The sequence below is a fragment of the Eubalaena glacialis genome, chromosome 7 (assembly GCF_028564815.1).
Source record: "Eubalaena glacialis isolate mEubGla1 chromosome 7, mEubGla1.1.hap2.+ XY, whole genome shotgun sequence".
NCBI lineage: Eukaryota > Metazoa > Chordata > Mammalia > Artiodactyla > Balaenidae > Eubalaena > Eubalaena glacialis.
The window spans coordinates 25495398-25516847 of NC_083722.1; the positions used below are offsets into that span (position 1 = coordinate 25495398).

General features: G+C 45.6%; 2 protein-coding genes across 3 annotated transcripts in view; both read right to left on the reverse strand.

Moving 5' to 3' along the window:
* The window catches only part of EFHC1 (EF-hand domain containing 1), a 60390-nt gene extending 58310 nt beyond the window's left edge, over nucleotides 1-2080 (reverse strand). The window contains exon 1 of one of the 2 annotated variants that reach the window (XM_061194974.1): nucleotides 1784-2080. In XM_061194974.1, the coding sequence (XP_061050957.1) occupies nucleotides 1784-1846 (63 nt within the window). In that variant the 5' untranslated portion in view covers nucleotides 1847-2080. The remainder of the gene's footprint in view (nucleotides 1-1783) is intronic. The other variant, XM_061194975.1, reaches the window with a different exon arrangement.
* A 14652-nt stretch (nucleotides 2081-16732) lies between these two features.
* On the reverse strand, nucleotides 16733-19545 carry PAQR8 (progestin and adipoQ receptor family member 8). The gene has a single exon (XM_061194976.1). It carries the CDS (start codon nucleotides 19390-19392, stop codon nucleotides 18328-18330), a length of 1065 nt encoding a protein of 354 aa, XP_061050959.1. The 5' UTR covers nucleotides 19393-19545; the 3' UTR covers nucleotides 16733-18327.
* Between the last annotated feature and the right edge of the window lie 1905 nt (nucleotides 19546-21450).

Genomic DNA, 21450 nt, shown 5'->3' on the forward strand with positions numbered 1-21450 from the left:
GAAGCAACATCAGCTGCTTCATTTGCTTTTCCCGTTTGAGACAGACATCTCTACCATCACTCAGCTATACGACCTTTATCAGTGGACTTCAAGGGCACCCCAGGCAAGGCCACCTCAGGCTCCCCACCTTAGTCCCTGTGGTTCATCTTCTGAAGGTCTTGAGAGTTACACATACCTAGTCTTTCAGGGCTGAAGACAGTGACCATGTTTTTCACATATCAAAATAAGGCAAATTGGCTGACACTTGGCCAGTGTATTTAAAATCTGAAATATGTCCAATGCACAGTTCATCTTACTTGCAGTACGGCAATATATGTTCTCAGAGCCTGGCACCTCCAACCCACACCTCTGTAATCCCAAATCAAATCAACCCTGCCCCATGGGTAACCCACACTCACCAACAGCAAATGGTAAGCTGTTCCTGCACAGGGCAAGAATGTGCCTACAACATTTTTAAGTTTCATAAAACTGAAAAGCCCACTGAAGCAAAAAATCTACAATGCTGTGTCTTAATGCAGGAATAACTATGAAGAAGAGATTCAGAATCCAAATTCCCTCACCAAACATTCAATTTCAATTCATTCTCCCAAAGAAAATAAATTGACTATGTATTTTATCTGACCTTCATGATCAGGGAGAGGAACTTATAGTTTAAATTATTAAACTATATACATATAAATTATTATTGTTTCATCTCTGATAATCAGCCTATCAGCCTACTGAATCTTAATGTTCATATTCCAACATATATTTCAGTAACCCTGAAATTTCAGAATTAATAATTTTGTCAAGGGCTAAACTATGTCAGAGAAAAAAACCACAAGCCTATTTTTTTTTTTCTCTTCAATTTTGTCTAGAGGATGCAACTAAAAACACAAAGTAGGGGAAGAGTGAAACAAAATCTAAACAGGAATCTTTTATAAAAATGTTAAAGCGAAAAGAAAAGAGCTAGTAGAAGAAAAAACAGCAACGAATCAACTGTAGTGGAGGGAATTTATGTGGAATTATCTCCTACAAAGCACCTGAGGATGGTTTGGGAGGAAGACGGCCAAGTGTTGAAAGTCTAACTTTTGGAGAAAGAACAACTGGGAAAGAAGGTTAAACAAGAACAGGGTGAAGGTGGGACTAGACTGTAGAAAAGGGATGAGGTGCGGTAAACGCATAAATGAGAAGGGAGAAGACTGCAGTAAAGGACCTGGCAGAAAGAAGCCAATGGGTGGAAGCGGTAAATAAGACAGGAAATGGAGCTGGGAGTGGGAGCGATTACTGGGTCTAGGATTCAGAAGAGGAAGAACGCGGGCGGGAAAGATAGGCCTGGGGAGAGTGGGTGGGATGGGGCTGTGGAAATAAGGATGAAGGTGTAGAGAGGCTGAGTCGGGGAAAGGGCCCAGACTAGGGGGGAGGGTTTAAGGATGGAGCTGGTCAGAGAGGGGTACGGGGTGGGAGAATGAGCTAGGGAGAGGACCGAGGGAGAGCTCGGGAGCAAGGTGGGTAAATCAGTGATCTAGAGGAGGAGAGCAGCAAGTAAGAACGCTGGGAGGCCAACACAATGCCAGGGTGGAGTGGAAAAACTAGAGAGGGATGGGCGGAGGGCAAAATGGGACAGGGAGGGTGAGGCTGGGTGAGGGAGAAAAGAGAACAGGGTTGGGGCAAAAGGACGGGTTTGAAGGGAAAGAGGACAAACTCGCGCGGACGAGAAAGGAGACGCAATCTTTCGAGCAGCTGCGAGCCCTCCGAGGCCGCCCGGGGGTGGGGACAGGGGGTTGGGCAGAGAAGTGCTCACCGTGGAGTCCTTAAAGGACGTGCCCGGGAGAAAGGGCAGGCCATGCACTGGGTTGGACATCATCGCAGCCGCTCTGGCCGCGGCCACCTCGGTCGGGTTTGGTCCTCCCGGGTTGCCGCAGGGACCAGCGGCGTTCTCAAGGGCCCCAGCAGCTCCTTGGTAACGCCAAACATCCCGAGCGCTCACGGAAGAGGGGTCGGGCCTGAGGCGCAGGCGTGCCGGGTCTGCGCGTGCGCCGCCCGCGGGACTAGGCGCTCTCGCGGGAGTGTGGCCGCAGCGAGCTGGCCCCGCCGCTCCCCTCTCGGGCCGCGGCGACGTGAGAGCGGGTGGGAGAGGCGGGAGGAGGCTGTTGTGATGACGCGATGGTTTCCGCCGTGAGGTCCAGGGTCGGGGCGGGCCCTTAGATCAGTTACAGGGGAAGGGGCGGTCCTTCCTTCGCTCCACCGCAGTCCTCACCGCGCTCCGCCCGCTCTCTTCTCCCACCTGTGGGAAAAGGGCTCTTGTCCCAGTTCACACTGAAGTGTCAATGGTTGGTTCCGGTTGAAATTGTTACCTCTCTCGGACCCGTGCTTCCCTGGGGCCAGGGGCTGCGGATTATTCGTGGTTATAACTCTGTTGCTCAAGGATGTTCAATGAACAAATGCAACCGTCTGGTCCCTAATCCTCCCACTACAACATTCTGGTTTTTTCCACTTTACCTTTCTTTATTCTACTGTCAATCCCTGCAGTTCTGCACCCTCCCAGTTGTTGGCCGGGCCTTTGGGTCTTACACATTCACCGCAGGACACTCAATATTTGTTGACTGAAGAGCTACAGCGCGCTCGTGTCAATTCTCCATGTCTCTAGTATATACGTACTTGCAGCTGCAATGAAAAGATCAGAACCAAGAGGGGAAACGCATCTCCTTCAAAGAGAAAACTAAGTTATAAGAAAAAAGCAAATAAGTGTGGTGACATATTATCAAAATCATAGGTACTCTTTTTACAAAACTTGTTTAAATTACTATCCCTTAAAAGAAATGTAATCTTATTCCTGAAACATTTTCAGGAAAGAAAAAACAAGCTATCCAGCAGCACTGAGGAGCTTAAAAAGAAAAAAAGCAAACAAAACCCAGCTGCCCAGACATTGGATTCATCGGGTCTAAAATGGGTCTCAGGCATCTGATTTTTATAACAGCTGTTTCTGATAATGAGCCAGTTTAGGAACATGATAGAGTAACAGACCTCAATCAGAAGGCATCCATGTCATGGGGTAGTTTACTGCCAATACAGACAGCAGCTTTAGTTTTACTGCTGCTTGTCCAAGCAAATCCCCCTGCTGGGTTTCACTAATAGGTGTAAACCTCATGGGGCCCAGGACATCAATCCACTAGTGGCACCTGAAGCAGTTATTGGTGGCTGTCTCCACACCCTGCCCAAAGAGTTTCTTTCCTTTTTTTTTTTTTTTAATTAATTTTATTTTTGGCTGCATTGGGACTTCGTTGCTGCGTGCGGGCTTTCTCTAGCTGCGGTGAGCAGGGGCTACTCTTCATTGTGGTGCGTGAGCTTATTTCGGTGGCTTCTCTTGCTGCGGAGCACGGGCTCTAGGCACGTGGGCTTCAGTAGTTGTGGCACGTGGGCTCAGTAGTTGTGGCCCACGGGCTCTAGAACGCAGGCTCAGCAGTTGTGGCACACGGGCTTAGCTGCTCTGCGGCATGTGGGATCTTCCCAGACCAGGGCTCGAACCCGCGTCCCCTGCATTGGCAGGCGGATTCTTAACCACCGCGCCAGCCCCGAGTTTCTTTTCTAATAACACTTCCTCTCCCCAACTACTTCTAGTTCCCATTTTTGTCCCCTCTCTTTTTTTCACCTTTACAATTTTTTTTTTAAATTTCTACTGGTGTAGTACCTTCATGTAGGTGTTTAATACATTTTTTTAAAAAAATCAATGCATTGTTGAAGATACTGAAGACCTTAAAAGTATCTGTCCATTGCATTATATCTTAGCCACTGACCTAGAAGGGAAGTGTGGACAAAGCATGTCACCTGCCATATCAGTAAATAACGGATGTCACCAACCATCGAGTCAGCAGCCACTGCATCTCCCCACAACTGTGCACCCTGCAGGAATTCAGGATGGAGAAAAGCAGGCTACTGGCACAAATAGCTAAGGTGCATATCAAAGGAATGAGTTCAGTGAGCCCAGACTCTGGCACCTTCCGATACAAAGAAAAGCACTAAATTCATTAACTTGAGATGTCTGCGTTTTGTGACTAGCAGTAATCTTTTGATGTTCCAACTACCTGGTTTTTGTTGCAAAAACTCCTATGTACTCGGGCTCCTCCCTTACCTCTTTGGAGCAGTCCCTCGGAGCTGTCTGAGAGGCTGTCTTCCTGGCTGGAGTCCTCAGAAAGTCCACCGAATAAAACATAACTCTCAACTTTGAGGCTGTGCATTTTTTTTTTTTTCATTCAGCAGAAGCCAGCCACCGGGAGAATATTTCAAAATGGCAAGTTCAACCTCAGAATAACTGGGAACTGTAATCCTTGCTGACTCTTCATGGTAACCTTAAACTCTTCCCAGTTATATGATCCCTTCCTGCCCTTTCTCTTCATAAAAGTAAATCCATGGCATTAGGATACACTCAGAAGAGCCCTCCTGGACTAACTGCAGGGTTGCACTTGGGTCTGTATTCCCTGGGCTGGATAGGGAAGGAGCCAGTGGGGCTTGGAAAAGGTGAATCATGCCTAAATCTATTGTTCTTTGTGGCATCTGTTTCTTTGGAGGAGTGCCTTCCGCTCAAATGCCTTTCTTTCCCAGAAGAGCACAGTAGTTAAATGGTTAACAGAGTGTTTTAACTACTTTCGGACCTAGAAATGTAAGGTGAAGGAAATTTCTCTTGGCCTGTGGCCTTGTAAAAATGCCATCACCTCTGAGGAGGGGAAGCCAGGCCATACTGCATCAGTGCTAAAAAGCGCAGGTACAGGTCTGTGAAGAAGGGGGGGAAAAGGGCGTCAGAAAACCGCTTGAACCCTGAGAAGGGTGCGTGTGATTAAGAGTTTACAGCCTATTTCTCCCAATCAGGATGACTCAGCATGGATTGCACTCTCCATCAACCTACAGTCACCACTTCCCACCTGCGGAATATATAGGAGAGGGCGGGAGCCTGACCATCCCCAGCAGCTAAAGTAGAAAGTGCGATGTTTGGAAGGCTGTACATAAAGCCTGGACTCAGAAGGCCACAGGGACGTTGCATGACCTTAGAGGGTGCTACAAAGCTTGGGGAATGGAAAAAATGGGACGGTCAGACTGCCAGGAGGCCAAACCTGAAAGAGGGCCTCGCTGGGGCTGGATGACGTCTCCCAGGGACTCCTGATGGGAGGGGTCGGAAGGCAGAGGCTGCAAGCAGCCACCTAAAATAAAAGTCTCCTTTTTCAGCATTTTTCCCGGAGCTGGCTTTACCTAGAATTTGTTTAAAATCCTGGGACATCCTTATTCTTCAGTACCTAACATCACAGGACAGATATCAAGCAGATCGCGTGCGCGCGCGGGCTGGCCTTTCTGCAGTGATTGTGGTGCGTTACTACCCTCTGCTGGACAAAAACGGTACAGCAAGGTTTCTGAAAAGCGAACTCAATGACCCACCTGCAGGTTTGGAAGTACTGGGGGTGTGGCTAGTGAGTGACTATGGAGATGACACCTTGCAAGGGCGTGTCCCTCAGTCAGATGCTCTCTACCCTTCATTTCTATCACTCCGTGGTCTCTGGAATCGATTATCTGAAAAGCGTGCCGGTCAACCACTTTGATCTTTGCAAGGTATGGAGAAAGGTGAGAGAAGCCCTGATTTCCAAGCGGATTCTGGAACAGATTTAGGACCCACAGGAAATCTTCATTTGACACAAAAATCACACAGTTTGGGTTTAGACTGTTTTAGTTTTGCAGTGGGCTCCTGCCAGGGGGTTGAAAAAACTTGTGTTTCTGATGCTTTTTCCTCTAAGTCAAACCCATTCTATGACTTTAGCTGATTTACTCAGAATTCCCTTCCCTCTGAAAAATCCTATCAAACATGACCTCACAGAATTAGAGATTCCATAGGATGTAAGCACAGGATAAGTGCTTTGTTTTGTTCAGTGCCATTTTCTCAGCTCCCTCCACAGTGTCTAACACCTCTTAAATACTCAATAAACAGTTGTAAAATGACTGACCAAGTAAATGAATAAATGATGACTTGAAAATCACCTGGTAAAGTATTTTTCAAATAGCCAGTGGATCCCCATTACTAGGTCTTAAAACCATCGTAATGCTTGTGACAACAACTAGAATTTTTTAAAAAAAGAAATAGAGTATAAATGATCAGGAGGCATCCCATGTTGAATGGGTAAGAATAATTCAGTGAAAAAGTATTTTAAGATGTATACAAACATATGCATTGGTATCGTGGGTATTAGTGCGGTCAGAGTCAAAAAACTTGGGAAATGATTAACACAACCCAGCCCCTCATTTTACTGACGAGAAATCCCCAGATCAAAAGAGATTAAGAAACCATGGGTCATGGGTTAATGACTGGTTACTAATCGGGTATTTCTTTCTTTCTTTCTATACTCAACCTCAGTCCTCACACAGCTGGGAGGGATATTCTTCCTTCAGCACATGAGGGATCATTGATCTTAGCATCCAGCTTGTAAGACATCTGTGCCTTAATCAGGTTCTTCACAGGATGGAGAAATAGAAGTGTTAGAGTGATATGGCAGTAATATTGATTATAGGTTTAGATTCCAAATGTGGACAGGGCACGAATCCATTGATCCAGGTAAATGGCAACCTTGAACATGGGGAAATGCCTCTGATTCCTCCTCTCCCACTGAACATCTCAATCCACTCATCCTTCTCTCCTCTCACATATGCAGCATGGAACAGAATGCATGCAGCATGGAACAGAAAGTGAAATGCCCGTTTGGGAGTCCTGAGGGCTACATTCATGTCCTCACTGTGTCTTGAATATTTGTGTGAGCTTGGACAACTTACCTACCTGTGTTTCTGGTTTCTTCATCTCTAAAATGAAAAGCCTGGACCAGAATTAATGATCATTAATTGTTTTTAAAACCTAGTGAAAGCTATGGGTCCTGTCTCCCCCAAATGTGCATACTCACAGGTATAAATTTTAGTTATGATTTTTATGATTTTACGGAGCCCCAGTGGGTCTAGGGTCTAGAACTGTTCCCCCTCTGAAATATGATACAGAAGGAGTCCGTATCATAGCTCCCCAGAGGCGGAATGACATGTAGGTAGGGAGTACTGACTGTAGGAAGCTCTTCAGGACAGATGACCCTTTTTTGCCAACAAATGAATTGCAGGGATGGGGACAAAGAGTAAAGTGGAAGGGAAACCAATAGTTTAAAAGAGACAAATAAGTCGACCAACTGCAACTTGTGGGCCCTGTTGAGATCCTGATTCAAACAAATACACTTTAAAAATAACAATGCCCTTTATGAGACCGCTGAGAATTCGAATGTGAGAATGTTAAGAAATTGTTCTTCAATTTTTTAGGCATGATCGGTATGACGGTTTTGCAAGAATGTCTTCATCTTCTCTAAAAACTTTTAGAGATACATACCCAAGTGTGTATCATGGAGAAAAGGATAAGATGTCTGGAATTTGTTTCAGAATAATATGAGAAGGAGCAAGTAAGTGAGGGTAGATGACACCAGATTGGCTGTGAGTTGACCCTTGTTGACATGACTAAACACTTCATTAAACATTTCTGTCTACTTTTGTATATATTGAAATTTTCTATAATAAAAAAGTTAAAAAAAAAAAAGTACGGACTCTGGAGCCAGATGGCCTGGGTACAGGCCCTGATTCTATCACTTACCAGATCTGTGACCTGTGGGAGTGTCTTAACCTTTCCTTACTATAAACATATAATAATAATAATTTGCAACTCATAAGGTTGTTGTGAGCATTAAATGAGTTAGTATATGCAAGCATGAAGCATGGTGCCTGTCACATAGGAAGTACCCAGTGACTGTTTGCCATTAGCGTGGTCTAGGGGACTCTTCTGAATGGACTGTTTGGAGAGTGACTGGGGACTTGGAAAAATTGTGGATGATCAACTAAAGGCAGGAAGGTAAAAGGAAGACAGGGAAGGGGGCAAGTGTGTTAGGCATTTTAAAGCCTGTGTAACATTTAGAAGGTTTGGCATATGTGACTTATGTCTTTCCTCTTTACTCTTGTACCCTCCAAACTCTCTCTAAACATCTCACAGAGACAGACACACACACACACAGACATACACACACAGATACACACAGACACGCAGACACACACAGACACAGACACACACAGATACACACAGACACACACAAGCAGACTCACAGACACACAGACACAGAAACACACAGATACACACAGACACACACACAGATACACACAGACACACAGACACAGATACAGATACACACAGACACACACACACAGATACACACACACGCAGACACACAAAGATATACACAGATACACACAGATACACACAGACACGCAGACACACAGACACACAGATACACATAGACACAGAAACACACAGATACACACAGACACACACAGAGATACACACAGACACGCAGACACACACACACACACACAGATACACACAGACACAGATACACACAGACACACACACAGACACAAACACACACAGATACACACACACACCAGATACATAGACACACAGATACACACAGACATGCAGACACACACACAGACACACAGATACACAGAGACAAACACACAGACACACACAGATACACACACAGACACACAGACACAGAAACACCCAGATACACACAGATACACACACACACGCAGACACACACAGATACACACAGACACGCACACATGCACAGATATACACAGACACAGAAACATACAGACACACACACATACACACAGACACAGAAACGTACAGACACACACACACAGACACACACAGATACATAGAGACACACAGATACACAGAGACAAACACACAGACACACACACAGACACAGAAACACACAGATACACACAGATACACACAGACATAGAAACATACAGACACACACACACAGATACACAGAGACACAGAAACACACAGACACACACAGACACAGAAACACAGACACACACAGATACACAGAGACACACACAGATACACAGACACACACACACACGCACCCCAGATCCCTTTAGGGGGTGGGACTCCAAACTCTCTTTGCGGTTTGGGTTACAGAAAAGCACCAGCCTCCTCCCGTGCGCTGTGGAGGAGGCTGGGGACCGGAGCTTCCCACAGCGCCCCGACCTTTGCCCTGTTCCTGTGGTCACCACCTCCTTTCCGTCACCACTGGGACGGAGAGCAGACTGTGGCTTTGCAGCCTCTGCAGCCGAGGGTGAAGGCACGCAGGTGGACGGGTCGCTGTGGGAGCTGAGAGGAGGCAAGGACCCGGGAGGGAAGTTGCCAAGGCGGCCCAGGAGCCCCTGCTTCACTGGGTGGAGTACTGAAACTGGCCTTTTGGAATTTCTTCTCTGTATTTAACCTCCTACCACAGAGGTGCTACTGCATCACACGAGTGATAAGCTTCCCAGGAGTATTTCCACTGAGTTCACCCATGAGACCACAAATCCCATTTCTCCCTTTAATGGAGTGTGGGTGGGGACAATGGGGTCTCCAAGTTCTCTTCTCCCCCTGAGCCTGCTGAGCCCAGGGCCACTGGGCAGCCAGATTGTATCAGCTGATAGAAGTAAAAACTGAGAACGGCCTTGAACCGGGTGTTAATTTCCTAGGGCAGACATCACACAGTAGCACAACAGAGGGGCTTAAACAGCAGAAAGTTCTGCTCTAACAATTCTGGAGGCCAGAAGTTGGACATCATGGTCCCAGCAGGGTCACACCCTCCCTCCTGGCCTCTGGTTGTTCCCATCCACCCTTGACCCTCCCTGCCTGCATAACTCCAGCCTCGGCCTCTGTCGTCACCACTGTTCTCCCCGCGTGTGTCTCTGTGCTGTCACGGGGCTGTGCGTCCTCACCTTTTCTCCGTGTCTCTCTCTTCCTATAAGGACATCGGTCACCTTGGACTAAGGGGCCACCCTACTCCAGTATCACCTCCTTACATCTGCAGCTGCCATTTCCAAAGAAGGTCACTTTTTGAGATCCTGGGGGTTAGGACATCAACATATCTTTGTGGGGGGGATGTAATTCACGACATAACAGATGTGAATCAAGAAGTAAAAAATGAGGGGAGGGATAAATTTGGATTGGGATTGACATACACACACTACTCTATATAAAATAGATAACTAATAAGGACCTACTGTATAGCACAGGGAACTCTACTCAATACTCTGTAATGGCCTATATGGGAAAAGAATCTAAAAGAGTGGCTATATGTATATGTATGACTGAATCACTTTGCTGTACATCTGAAACTAACACAACATTGTAAATCAACTATACTTCAATTTAAAAAAAAAAAGTAAAAACAGTGAGTGGAGCAGTGGGGTTTCCTCCATAGGCTGAGAACCCCTGGGGACCACAGTGTAAAAGGACCAGACTGCTAACCTGTCCAGGTGGGTCTGGGCACTGCAGGAAGGTTCTCTGCTGATGCTTGTGATGGTCTGTGACATGCAGACAGAGTGACGAAGGAGGAACTCACACCCAAACACACGCAGAACCCTGGGGGATTGACATACGCCTTAATCTGTCATGGGTGGAGAGCGACCCTTCCCCAGGGCAGTGAGCTCCCACTCTGGTGAGAAATTTCGGGAGCCCACGGGGAGGGTGGGCGAGTTTGCATAGAACCCACAGTTCCCTGCTCAGGGGAAGTGGTAGAAATCATAACAATTAAGACGATTGCCACTTGGAGTGATTGAGCACAAACTTTGTGCTGTTTTTTTCCCCCAGCAGCAAAATCAGTCAGATTCTGAACTAATTTGTTCTTGTTGGAAAAAGAAAATACACTGAATGGAGATGTTTTGCATGTTGCTATTAAGTTGCTTTTAAGAAATTGTTTTAACTGGAATAGTGTTCTGATTGACTTTGAGGACTAGGGTATTTTTAACAGGTTCTGAAGGCAAAGAAGGCTTCATGGGAGAAGCATAGGGAAATGATGTGAGGAGAGTCGGTGGTTCTTCGAGCTGCCTGGAGTCCTTGGAGGTCATCCAGGTGGTTACAGATGGCCTCTGAGACTAACGTGATGGCCTCTGAGACTAACGTGACGGCCTCTGAGACTAATGTGACCAGGTGTGTGTTGCAGTCCAGCACAAAGTATATTTAAGAATCTCACCATTGGTATCACATCAACGGTCACCGCCTAGGGAATTTTCTTGGCCAAAGTGTCTAGAAATGAAACAAAAACTGCCTCTTTCGGTTTATTTCATTTATCAGAGCGAAAAAAAAAAAAAAATCCTCATTACATTTCCCTTTCAATTCTACACTTCTTCCAGTTCACCCAATTGGTAAAGGTCTGAGTTTCTGTGAGATTCTATTACTTAATAGCAGGTAGTTTGGGGGAAATTTATTCAATCTACCAGTTTCCTCATTTATAAAGTGGGAGCAATAACAGTACCTACCTCCCGAGGATTACATGAGGGTTAAAGGAAAGAATCTAAGCAAACAGCTCAGTGAAGGACTTGGCAAGGAGTGAGCACTAAATAATGTACACTGTTCAAGTTGTTATTATTCCTGGTTTGCAGATTCTGCCCTGGATCTTTCACTGCATTTCTGCCTGGAGGATTACCCAGAGCACAAACCAGGGTCAGTAGGACTTAAGGAAACATTCAAAGCCTGTCTGGGAAGTGGAGGTCAGCATCCTGTGAGCTTAAAAAATGCTCTGAGAATTTGGGAAGAACCCTGTGAGCCCGAGAGTGTGTCCACAGGAATGCAACCTATAGGGCTAAGCCCACAAGTAGAATAACTTAAATGATAAACTGGTTTCGTGTAGATGGCAGGCAACAGAATTTGCTCTACGTTCTGCCAGCAAAGGTCATGTGCAATTAGTAATTAGTCCACATAGATAAATGGCTACCCTGCAATTTTCTTGGGCAGGATTCTTCCCCAGCATTCCCCATCCTGAAGTCACAGTAAAAGCCCGACTCCTTACAAGGATCTCACAATCTGTCCTCATCTCTGACTCCTCGACCCCTCTCGACCCCTCTCCGTTCAGGCAGGCTCTGGCCTCAGGGCCCTTGCAATTCTTCCCTCTGCCCCGGGGAGAGAAAAACACACACACACCTTTCTGTAGTCTCCCCTGGTCCTGGTTAAAGTTGCACACTCACTCCATCCCTCTGGCCTCTCCTTCCTTGCTTTCTGTTTCTCCTTGGCACCAACACCTTCTAACACCTTAACTCTCTGATGTATTTATTTGGTTTCTCTTTTCTTTTTTTTTTGGCCGCGCAGCTTGTGGGATCTTAGTTCCCCCACCAGGGATTGAACCTGTGCCCCTTCGCAGTGAAGGCACAGAGTCTTAACCACGGGACAGCCAGGGAAGTCCCGGTTTGTTGTTTGTCTTACCCTAGCCCCCTCCACTGCTGAGGGTAAGGCTCTGTCGGGGCTAGGATTTGTTTTGTCCACAGCTGTATCCCTGGTGCCTAGAACAGGGACTGGCACCTGTGGCTCCGTGTTTGTGGAGTGTGGGGCTGGATTCACACACAGAGTTCTTTCAACGCGAGATAATGTATCATTGGCTTTGTTTCATGAGCCAGTGTCCCAGCCGCAGCATCAGCAAATTACCTACGTAAATGTCAGAAGGGAGTGTCATGTGACTGTAAACTGAGCCAGACTGTTGATTGATTTTTTTTGTACTTTACAGAATCAAAGTATTAGGTTGCCTAAAAATTCCTAACTTCTGGCTTTTCAGGAAGCTTTATATCACACTGCTAACTTACTTATTGACAACATTTTGACATGGCCTTATTCTTACTCTGAAGGGACTCATTTTAGTGATGTGTCCATGAATTATCTTTTTTCTCTGTTTTTTAGCATTTTCTTTAATAAGCCTTTATTACTTGGAAATGAGAAATAACCAATGACTTTTGAGGGGGCCTTCCTACTAATGTGTGCAAAACTCTTTTATGAGGCAGAGAAACATTTTTAAAGTCACTGTCACTTGTCTGAATCCCTGGGAGAGCCAATCGTTTGAAGAATTGACAATCCCAGTGAAAGAGCAGAGGGCGGTGTTGTATCATCTTGGCGAGATTATCAATACTTGGTTTCTCTTCCCAGGATTCAAAGGTATTTTCAAGAAGCCATGACTGGAGAGTGAGATTTGACTTTAAAATCTAGGCCACTGAGGGCCTACAGCCAATGGAACTTTCTGGTTTCTGAGGAGACCATGAGATGCAGAGAATGCTTTATTTGATATCCAAGGACATCCACGATGTACTTCTTAACTCCCAAAGAAGTGATACGACCCTGGCTGTTCAAGAGGTATTTAGGAACAAAAATTAAAATGAGATTAGGTAAAGTATACACAATACGTTAAAAAGTGCTTTACACACTGCAAAGGGCTGCAAATATTTGGTGTTGATGTTTCGAATTAGCTGGGCCCTGAATTTATCTGAAGGAAAAAGGACTTTGAGTTTAAACATTCCTAGTTGTGTGACCTTGAAGCAATCATTCTACTTTCTTAGTGTGTTTTCTGGTTTAATGGAGCTCTTTTTGGTTTTACCTCACATGACTCTTTAGGAACGCAAATGGTTGTGGAAATATTTGGGGAAGCATAGTGCTCTATATAATCTGAGCTGTTATTCTGGAGCCTTTGAATTGGCCAAGGCCTCCTGGAGTCTAAAATACAGTGCATAATTTCCTATGAGAATCATGTTGGTAAGAAGTGCCCTTACCTTAGGTAGATATGAATTTTCTCTTTAATGCAATGATTTTCCTTCTATATTAAATATTTCTAAAAAAATTCCATAAGGGATAAGGTGGATTTTTTTTTTTTTTTTCCAACGGAGGCAGCCAGGGTATAGCATGCTGTTTCCAACTTACCAAATCAGGAACCTGCACTCAGGTTGGAACCCTACATCCCTTTCCCTAAAGGATGGGCTTTATGGGAAGTCTATACCACCTGTGGAAATATAGGGCTTCTCTCTGAGTCTGGCTGTGTCAAGGATTCCCCAGGACTGGATTAAATCAACTAGAGGGCAGGAAGATGGGCTGGGGAGGCAGCAGGAGTATCAAGAAGGGTTGCGGTGACTCTAAGGTGACAGCCTTGCTGGAGTGGGAAGTGTTTCCAGCCTCTGGAGGGGAAAGGAGAGAGCTCAATCCTTTTGAAAAGGGGCTGGCCCAAAGCAGGTCCCAGCCTCCCGTGGGTCTGGCAGGCCATCTGGCCCTCAGGCTGTGATTGGAACCAAGTCCTGGAGAGGGGCCCCTATCATGGCCCAAGGTGGGAAGACCCTGGTCCTCTGTTAGCATGGAGGGTCCCGGTTTTTTACCCTCACTGTGGTATCTCCAGAGCCAACATGGAGTCAGCCACCAAGAGATGCTCATAAATACTTGCTAAATCAATAACTGAAGAGTGGTTAAACTATTAGCAGTGACAACAGAAGTATTTGCAAACTGCCCAGGGTCCCTACTGGTGATAAAAAGGATTTGGGCAAGAGGGGTATCCATAATTCTATCAGTGGAGCCTCTAGCCAGAGAACGCTGTTTTCTTCCTGTTATGGTGATAGTAGAATCACCTTTTCCACAGCTATTTAAATCTAATAGTTAAGGCTACAGAATCCTTTGGATGATAGGTGCCACATTTCACAACCATAGTACCTGTTACGGTATAACAGAAGTACAGTTCATAATTTTTAGGTTTCAAAAAATACAGTCTATCAATTCAAAAGTTTGGAATATTTAACACTATTGTCCATGAGATTGAACTATTTATTCAATTAGATTGAAAATCCTTAGAGAAATCAACTCCATAGCTTTTGGGGAGGGGACCCATTTTGATCTACTCACAAGTGGGGATTTGGGGGAGGGGGAGCATATTTTGGGATTTTGGGTATGGAGATTTTTTTCAAAGCTTTTATACTTTCCTACTTCTAGGTGGCTATGAAGTGTCCGGATCTCCTTCTGGCAATGTCTGTCTAGATAAAACCTTTCTTTAAGACAGGCCTTGTCAAAGACACAAGGTAGCTGTTGAGAGTACAATAATGCATTTACAAAATCTGTTAAATGGTCATTTGTGTAAGGAGATTTATATAAACAGAAAATAGTTCTATTTTTTCTTTGCCAAGCAATCAAGCAAAACCCTAGGAACAACAAAATTAGGCGGAGGCCTTGGGGACAATGGCCATGCCTTCTCTGAGTAAGACATGAGCACCATCTGGAGGACCCATTTGAAACTACAGCGTGGCAACTGAAGAACCTAATGTTTTCAAGCATCAGGGTACAACTGGTGAACAGGTAGGCAACAGAGGCAGGAAAGAACTACCTCCATTCCATGGCTTGAGCGCCTACTATTTCAAGCTTCCAATAGAGGACTGAGAATAGTGTTACTGAGTGAGGTACTTTCAGCCAAGGTGGGAGATGAAACCCTAACATCTGAAAAGTATTAACATTAGCTCCCTAGTAAATATAGGTCAGGAAGTGCTTGCAAGAGGGAAACAAACAGGCAAATAGGTCCCCAATTCGCTGCATCCTGTTATTCCCTCTCTCTACCCTGAGTAGGGGGCCACATACAATACCCATTTTATTCCCAAGACGTAAATGACTAACAGTTCAGTTTAGTTTTTGTTTTTTTTTTTCCCCAGAGGCATTTACATTTTAATAGGTTGAAAGCCTTAGTAAAAAAGAGATCAATAACAGGAGAATTTCCAACAGATGTCAACTTTTGGCTTTGGTGGAATAAGAAGAACCATCCCCTTTATCAAATACTTACTATTCCTTTTAAACAAACTAGGTCTCTTCCTTACTGATTCAATCGTTTGAATGAAAATGTTTTAAAAGTAGTATTTAACCCCTTAAGAGTCTGAGTATTTAAAAACGCCTGCATCTCCTGTTTCTCTATTTCTCATGAGATACTGGAATTTCTAACCAGAAAGTAGTCCCTCAACACTTCTCAAATATCTCTGGTGAAAAAAATTTTTTTAAATTTCCAGTACTTGAGGGACCAATACTTGGGTAAATTAAAATCAAAATGTTATGAATTTTACGTTCATATCTAAGAGTTTAGTGTCTCTCTGTACTTATCTTGTCACAGACCAATAAGTGTGCAGACTGGCACTGGTCTGTGGATGGCGTTGGAGGATCACTGCTGTACCTTGTGTTTTCTCCCTTAAAAAATACCTGCATTTGGCCTAAAGATCTCTGCCCACCATGACCACCACAGTTACATGCAAGAGCTTGACTTACATCTCCCTTCCAATTTTTAAAAGAAGATAGCCTCTGAATCCATAATTACAGACATTTCAGACACTTTCTCATCTCCATTTAAACTGACCCTCTACTTGCACTGTGTTGACAACAACTTTCCATTCCCTTGTTCATCAGTTCAACCGGTTTGGTGTTGCTAACTTTATTGGCGGTGAATTTGGCCTGGATGCCAGAAGCTCGTGTAAGACACTTGGGTAGCACAGAAGTTCAGGTATTTGAGGATTCCCAGGAGAAATCCATCTAGGAAAACAACATAACTGACAAGACATATGCTTGCTTTTTTTTTTTTTTTCGGCCACTCCACGGCATGCAGGATCTTAGTTCCCCGGCCAGGGTTGAACCCGCACCCCCTGCAGTGGAAGCGGAGAGTCTTAACCACTGGACGGCCAGGGAAGTCCCGACATACACTTTCTTGATATAAAGATTACAGGAAAGCCTCAGTTGAATTTTTCCCTCCAAAATACAGGTTGAAAGAGTCTTCTGATGGATAAGCAATTCTGGTATTCTGAAGTTTTTTCATCCATGGGTTGGAAGGCAATTAATTCTTTTTTTCTTATCCCTGTAACCCCAAACTGAAAATTCCACATGGCCATGTATTAAGTGTATTAAGTTCGTACATTTCCATTTATAAGGCACAAACCCTACACATCTCTCAAGAGAAAGGAAGAAAACAAAGATATGAAGACAACAAAGTAATCTAGGAAGAGAGGAGATTCATCAAACTGGAATGAAAACCCACCTCCCTTTTTAGTAAACAGAGACCTTATACTGATAGGAAATACAGCCTCTGGGGAGGGTTCCAATGCAGCCCCCTTCACTGGATCAGTGCAGAAGGCAGTCCTCAGGGGGGCTGCGTGGCCAGAACACATCAACCGCAAGCCCCTCCATCCCACAGAAGCTGCTGGGCAACTATGTCCTAAACAGAACATTCTGCCTACAGGGTGCCCAGTTCACCATCCTTACCCAAAGGAGCCTTCGGGGACCAATCCACCATGAATGCACACATGTGCCTGTCCTGGGGCTTGATTAATTTAAGCTGCTCTAAGCTGAGGTACAACTAACTCCCCAAGGACCCTGAACTAGGGTAGTTATGCGGGTCCTTCATGGGGCAGCATCTATTTAAGAGGCTGGACCTTGAGTTCCTCTTGAAATAATCAGATCCCTAGTGGGACTCTTAGAACCAATTCACTCTACCAGGGGCTTTTTGAACATGCTGGTCAAAATCTGGAGAAGATGCTCTGGAAAAAGCTCCAGATCTTCTGGCATGTAAGGCAGCCCTAATAGATCTCAAGTAATCCTGCAATGCACAGGTATAAAACAGAAGGGTCCCATGACACCAAACGGTATCCATGCTTGCTGGCTGGACCTCCTGATGGCTCTTGGCACTGTATTTTCTACTACTGTTTCCATTAGTATTATATGAGAGTAAGTTTCCTGAATGTCCACATGGATCCAAGCATTTCCTGGAAGTATGACTGCTTCATCGTCCTCTCTATCACCATGCAAGGTACAGATGGGAGTGAACAGCACTTGGGAGAAAACAGCCAGGAAGACATCATCCTGAGAAAAGGGTCAGTGCTAGAGTGGGCCAGAGAAGGAACCAGAAGTCAGACGAACCGAGTAATTCACGATGTCTGAGGGTTTTACGGAATCTTCTTGAAGATTCTGACTTCTCCACCCCGGACAATCTGAAATCCAAATGAAATCGGGTCCTTGGGTCAATGTACCCAATTACCAAAGACCAGCATCATAGAAGAATGCTCATTTCAATACAGTGTGGTCCAGCCACCTCCTAACTTTTCCAGTCCAGTTGGATTATCCCTTTAGACCAGGCCTTGCCCCTGGAGGCCACAGTCAGAATTCTACTAAATTTTCAGGCATGAAGATGGTTCTTAATTCAGTGTCCGATGAATCTTAGCCAAGGTCCCTTCCCTTCCTGTGTCTCGTAAGACTACAGCCCAGAGGATAAAGGAATACTTTCATTCACAACAATAACAGCAAAACTCTTGGACCCTTTGGCTTCCTAATTCCATAGCCATAGCCACCCTTGGAAATATGTACTCATTTAAAAGCCTGCTCTAAAAAGCAGAAAGTCAACTCCTACTGCTGATTCAAGTTTTCCCCAAATCATATCAGGCCAGCTCCACACCGCGCCCCACCTGCCGGCCTCAAGAATCTTTCTTGGTCAGTCTGGCCTTGATTTTTTGCCTCAAGAAGGCTGCAGTGGCTGCACTGCAGGCGACCAAGAAGAAGAAGGAGAGGCAGGCCATGTAGATGGACAGGGGGCTGTGGCGTTGCAGGAAGACCTCCTGTCGCCCCTTGTAGTCTAGGAGGATGGCCTCCAGCTGGGACAGTGTGCAGACAGACAGAAAGGCGTGGAAGATCTGATGCCCGTGGCCCACGATGTCACAGGAACCCGGGAAGTACTTCTCCGGAACCGGGCAGGAGAAGAAGTAGGCACTGACCAGGAAGAAGACGATCTGGAGGGAGTGGTACCAGACCGCCTGCTCCTGGCAGCCAGACAGGTGGCACAGAACCACGCGATGTGCCACGGGGCTGATGTCCAGGATGAAGGCCAGCCCCGCCGGCACCACCTGACAGATCTTCCTCATGACTGGGTAAGGCCTGCGGTAACGGTACTTAGCGTAGCAGCAGCCGGCGCAAGATAACCAGCCACAGAAGGCGGCTGCGGGCAGGAAGAAAAGCCAGAAGTGCTCGTACCAGGCCTGGTCGGAGGTGTAGAAGAAGTGGACCAAGGCACTGCCGTACTGGTAAACGCTCACGCCCACGTAGTCCACAAAGTAGAAGGTGTAGTGGGAGAGCTCGGACTTGGACTGCAGCAGGTGGGCCAGGAGGCTGAAGGTGAGGTAAGTGATGGAGGACAGGACGTAGAGGAGCAGGGGCAGGGCGTGGGCAGAGGTCCACGGCAGGCCCTCGGCCTCCACAAAGGCCCAGAACCGCAAGAGGACGGCCAGAGCCGCCAGCAAGTGGGTCCAGACGTTGACCACCTCGTTGTGTTTCTGAAAGAGGCTGAAGAAGTAGTAACGCCACTCGTGGCCGGTGGGGCGGTACCCAGCATGGATGTAGGGCTCCCGGAAGAGCTGGGGCACGTCGGTCTCCGGGACGGTGCCAGGCATCTTGGGCAGCCCATCCTCCAAAATCTTGGGCAGGCGGCGCAGATGCTGTCCACTCACGGACAGGGTGCTCAGACGCTCCAGGATGGCAGTCGTCATGGCTACACGGGGATGCAACCTATAGGAAACAGAGTAAAATGGGCAAAGATGCGGTGAGGGCGTGCTGAGCAAAGACTGCGAGGGAACTATGGGTTTTCTAGTGCAGCTGGGGAGGCGGGACTGCAGACAACTTCTTTGAGCCTCCTTTTTTTTTGTATGTAGGATAATAGAGTTGGACCAAGATCGCTTACTGCTCTGACATTCTGACTTTGTCTCTACTACTCACTACAGAGTGAGGCAAAGTCACATCTTGTAAAATGGTAATGTCAGCCACCCCATTTTAATGACATCTAGAAGGTAAGTGAGGGTACCTTTAAAGCTTTCGAGTTTGCTAGATGATAATAAAATGTAACCATCAGGGCTTCCCTGGTGGCACAGTGGTTAAGAATCCGCCTGCCAATGCAGGGGACACGGGTTCGAGCCCTGGTCCGGGAAGATCCCACATGCTGCGGAGCAACTAAGCCCGTGCACCACAACTACTGAGCCTGCGCTCTAGGGCACGTGAGCCACAACTACTGAGCCCACGTGCCACAACTACTGAAACCCACGTGCCTAGAGCCCATGCTCCGCAACAAGAGAAGCCACCGCAATAAGAAGCCTGCACACCGCAATGAATGAGTAGCCCCCGCTCGCCGCAACTAGAGAAAGCCCATGTGCAGCAATGAAGACCCGACATGGCCAAAAATAAATAAATAAATAAATAAATTTTAAAAAATCACAGTGAGCCACAAACTCACTAAAAATCGCTAAAATAAAAAAAAATGTAATCATCAGACAGGCTCTATCAGTACGAAGTATTTTTTCTTTTTTTAAGGAATGGCATAGCAAGAGACACTGTTCCATTTTATTTATAACAGTAAGAAATTGGAAAGAACTTTCTTGTTCAACAATAGGAAATTGGTTTTAAAAAATCATAGAACCATAATTTAAGCCGTAAAACAGAATTGTGAGCAAACAATAGAAATATGTTGTGAATGTATTTAATGACATGAAAAGATCTAGCTGTATATTCATTGTCTATTATCCCAGTGTCTTCCTAGTGGAACCTAGTAGTTTTCTCTCTTCAAATCTCCTATACTTCTTCAACCATCCTCACTCAGCCTAACCTTTTTCCTATTTTATTGAGAAAACGCAATCAATCAGAAGAGACTTCTGCAATCTACTACCACAACATTTACCCACCAGCCAGCATTTCTGTCACATATGCTCCTTTCAATGGCTGGAACCATCTTGGTGAAGACCAACCCTTCACTATTCTGTCCCTTGGCGCCATCCATTGAAGAGTTGCACATCATTGTAATGACACAAGAGGGCGCTTTAAATGAGGGATCTTGTAAACCACTCCAAATCAAGTCTCGAATAGTCTTGAACTGGCATAGACACAAGCACTCTTCAACCATACAAAGCTTTTTTATGTATTTTATTTAGTATGAAGTATTATATCGAAATACAAAAATTATCAATGTTGATATTACTAATGAGAGCCTACATTTCTTGAGCACCTAATCTTAAATTACCCACTAATTTCACTGGGAACTTGAAAATCTGAGATAAGCAATAGGTACTTGAACCTCAAGGTCAAATGAGTCATCAATCAGGTTGGTAAAAACCAAGGCATATTCTGAGAAATATTTTTTTATAATTAATTAATTAATTAATTAATTTTTGGCTGCATTGTGTCTTTGTTGCTGCACGTGGGCTTTCTTTAGTTGCAGCGAGCGGGGGCTACTCTTCGTTGTGGTGCATGGGCTTCTCATTGCGGTGGCTGCTCTTGTTGCAGAGCACAGGCTCTAAGCGCGCAGGCTTCAGTAGTTGTGGCACATGGGCTCAGTAGTTGTGGCGCACGGGCTTAGTTGCTCCGCGGCATGTGGGATCTTCCCAGACCAGGGCTCAAACCTGTGTCCCCTGCATTAGCAGGCGGATTCCTAACCACTGTGCCACCAGGGAAGCCCTATCCTGAGAAATCTTAAGAGCTGAACAAAATTAACACGTGGCCTAAATTTAATGAAATCTAATTGCAAAGACTGTATGTGTATTTTTTTTTTAATTATGCTCTGG

What these genes read in the sequence shown, in the direction of transcription:
- PAQR8 (XM_061194976.1), bottom strand. Translation starts at nt 19,392, where the DNA reads ATGACGACTGCCATCCTGGAGCGTCTGAGCACCCTGTCCGTGAGTGGA.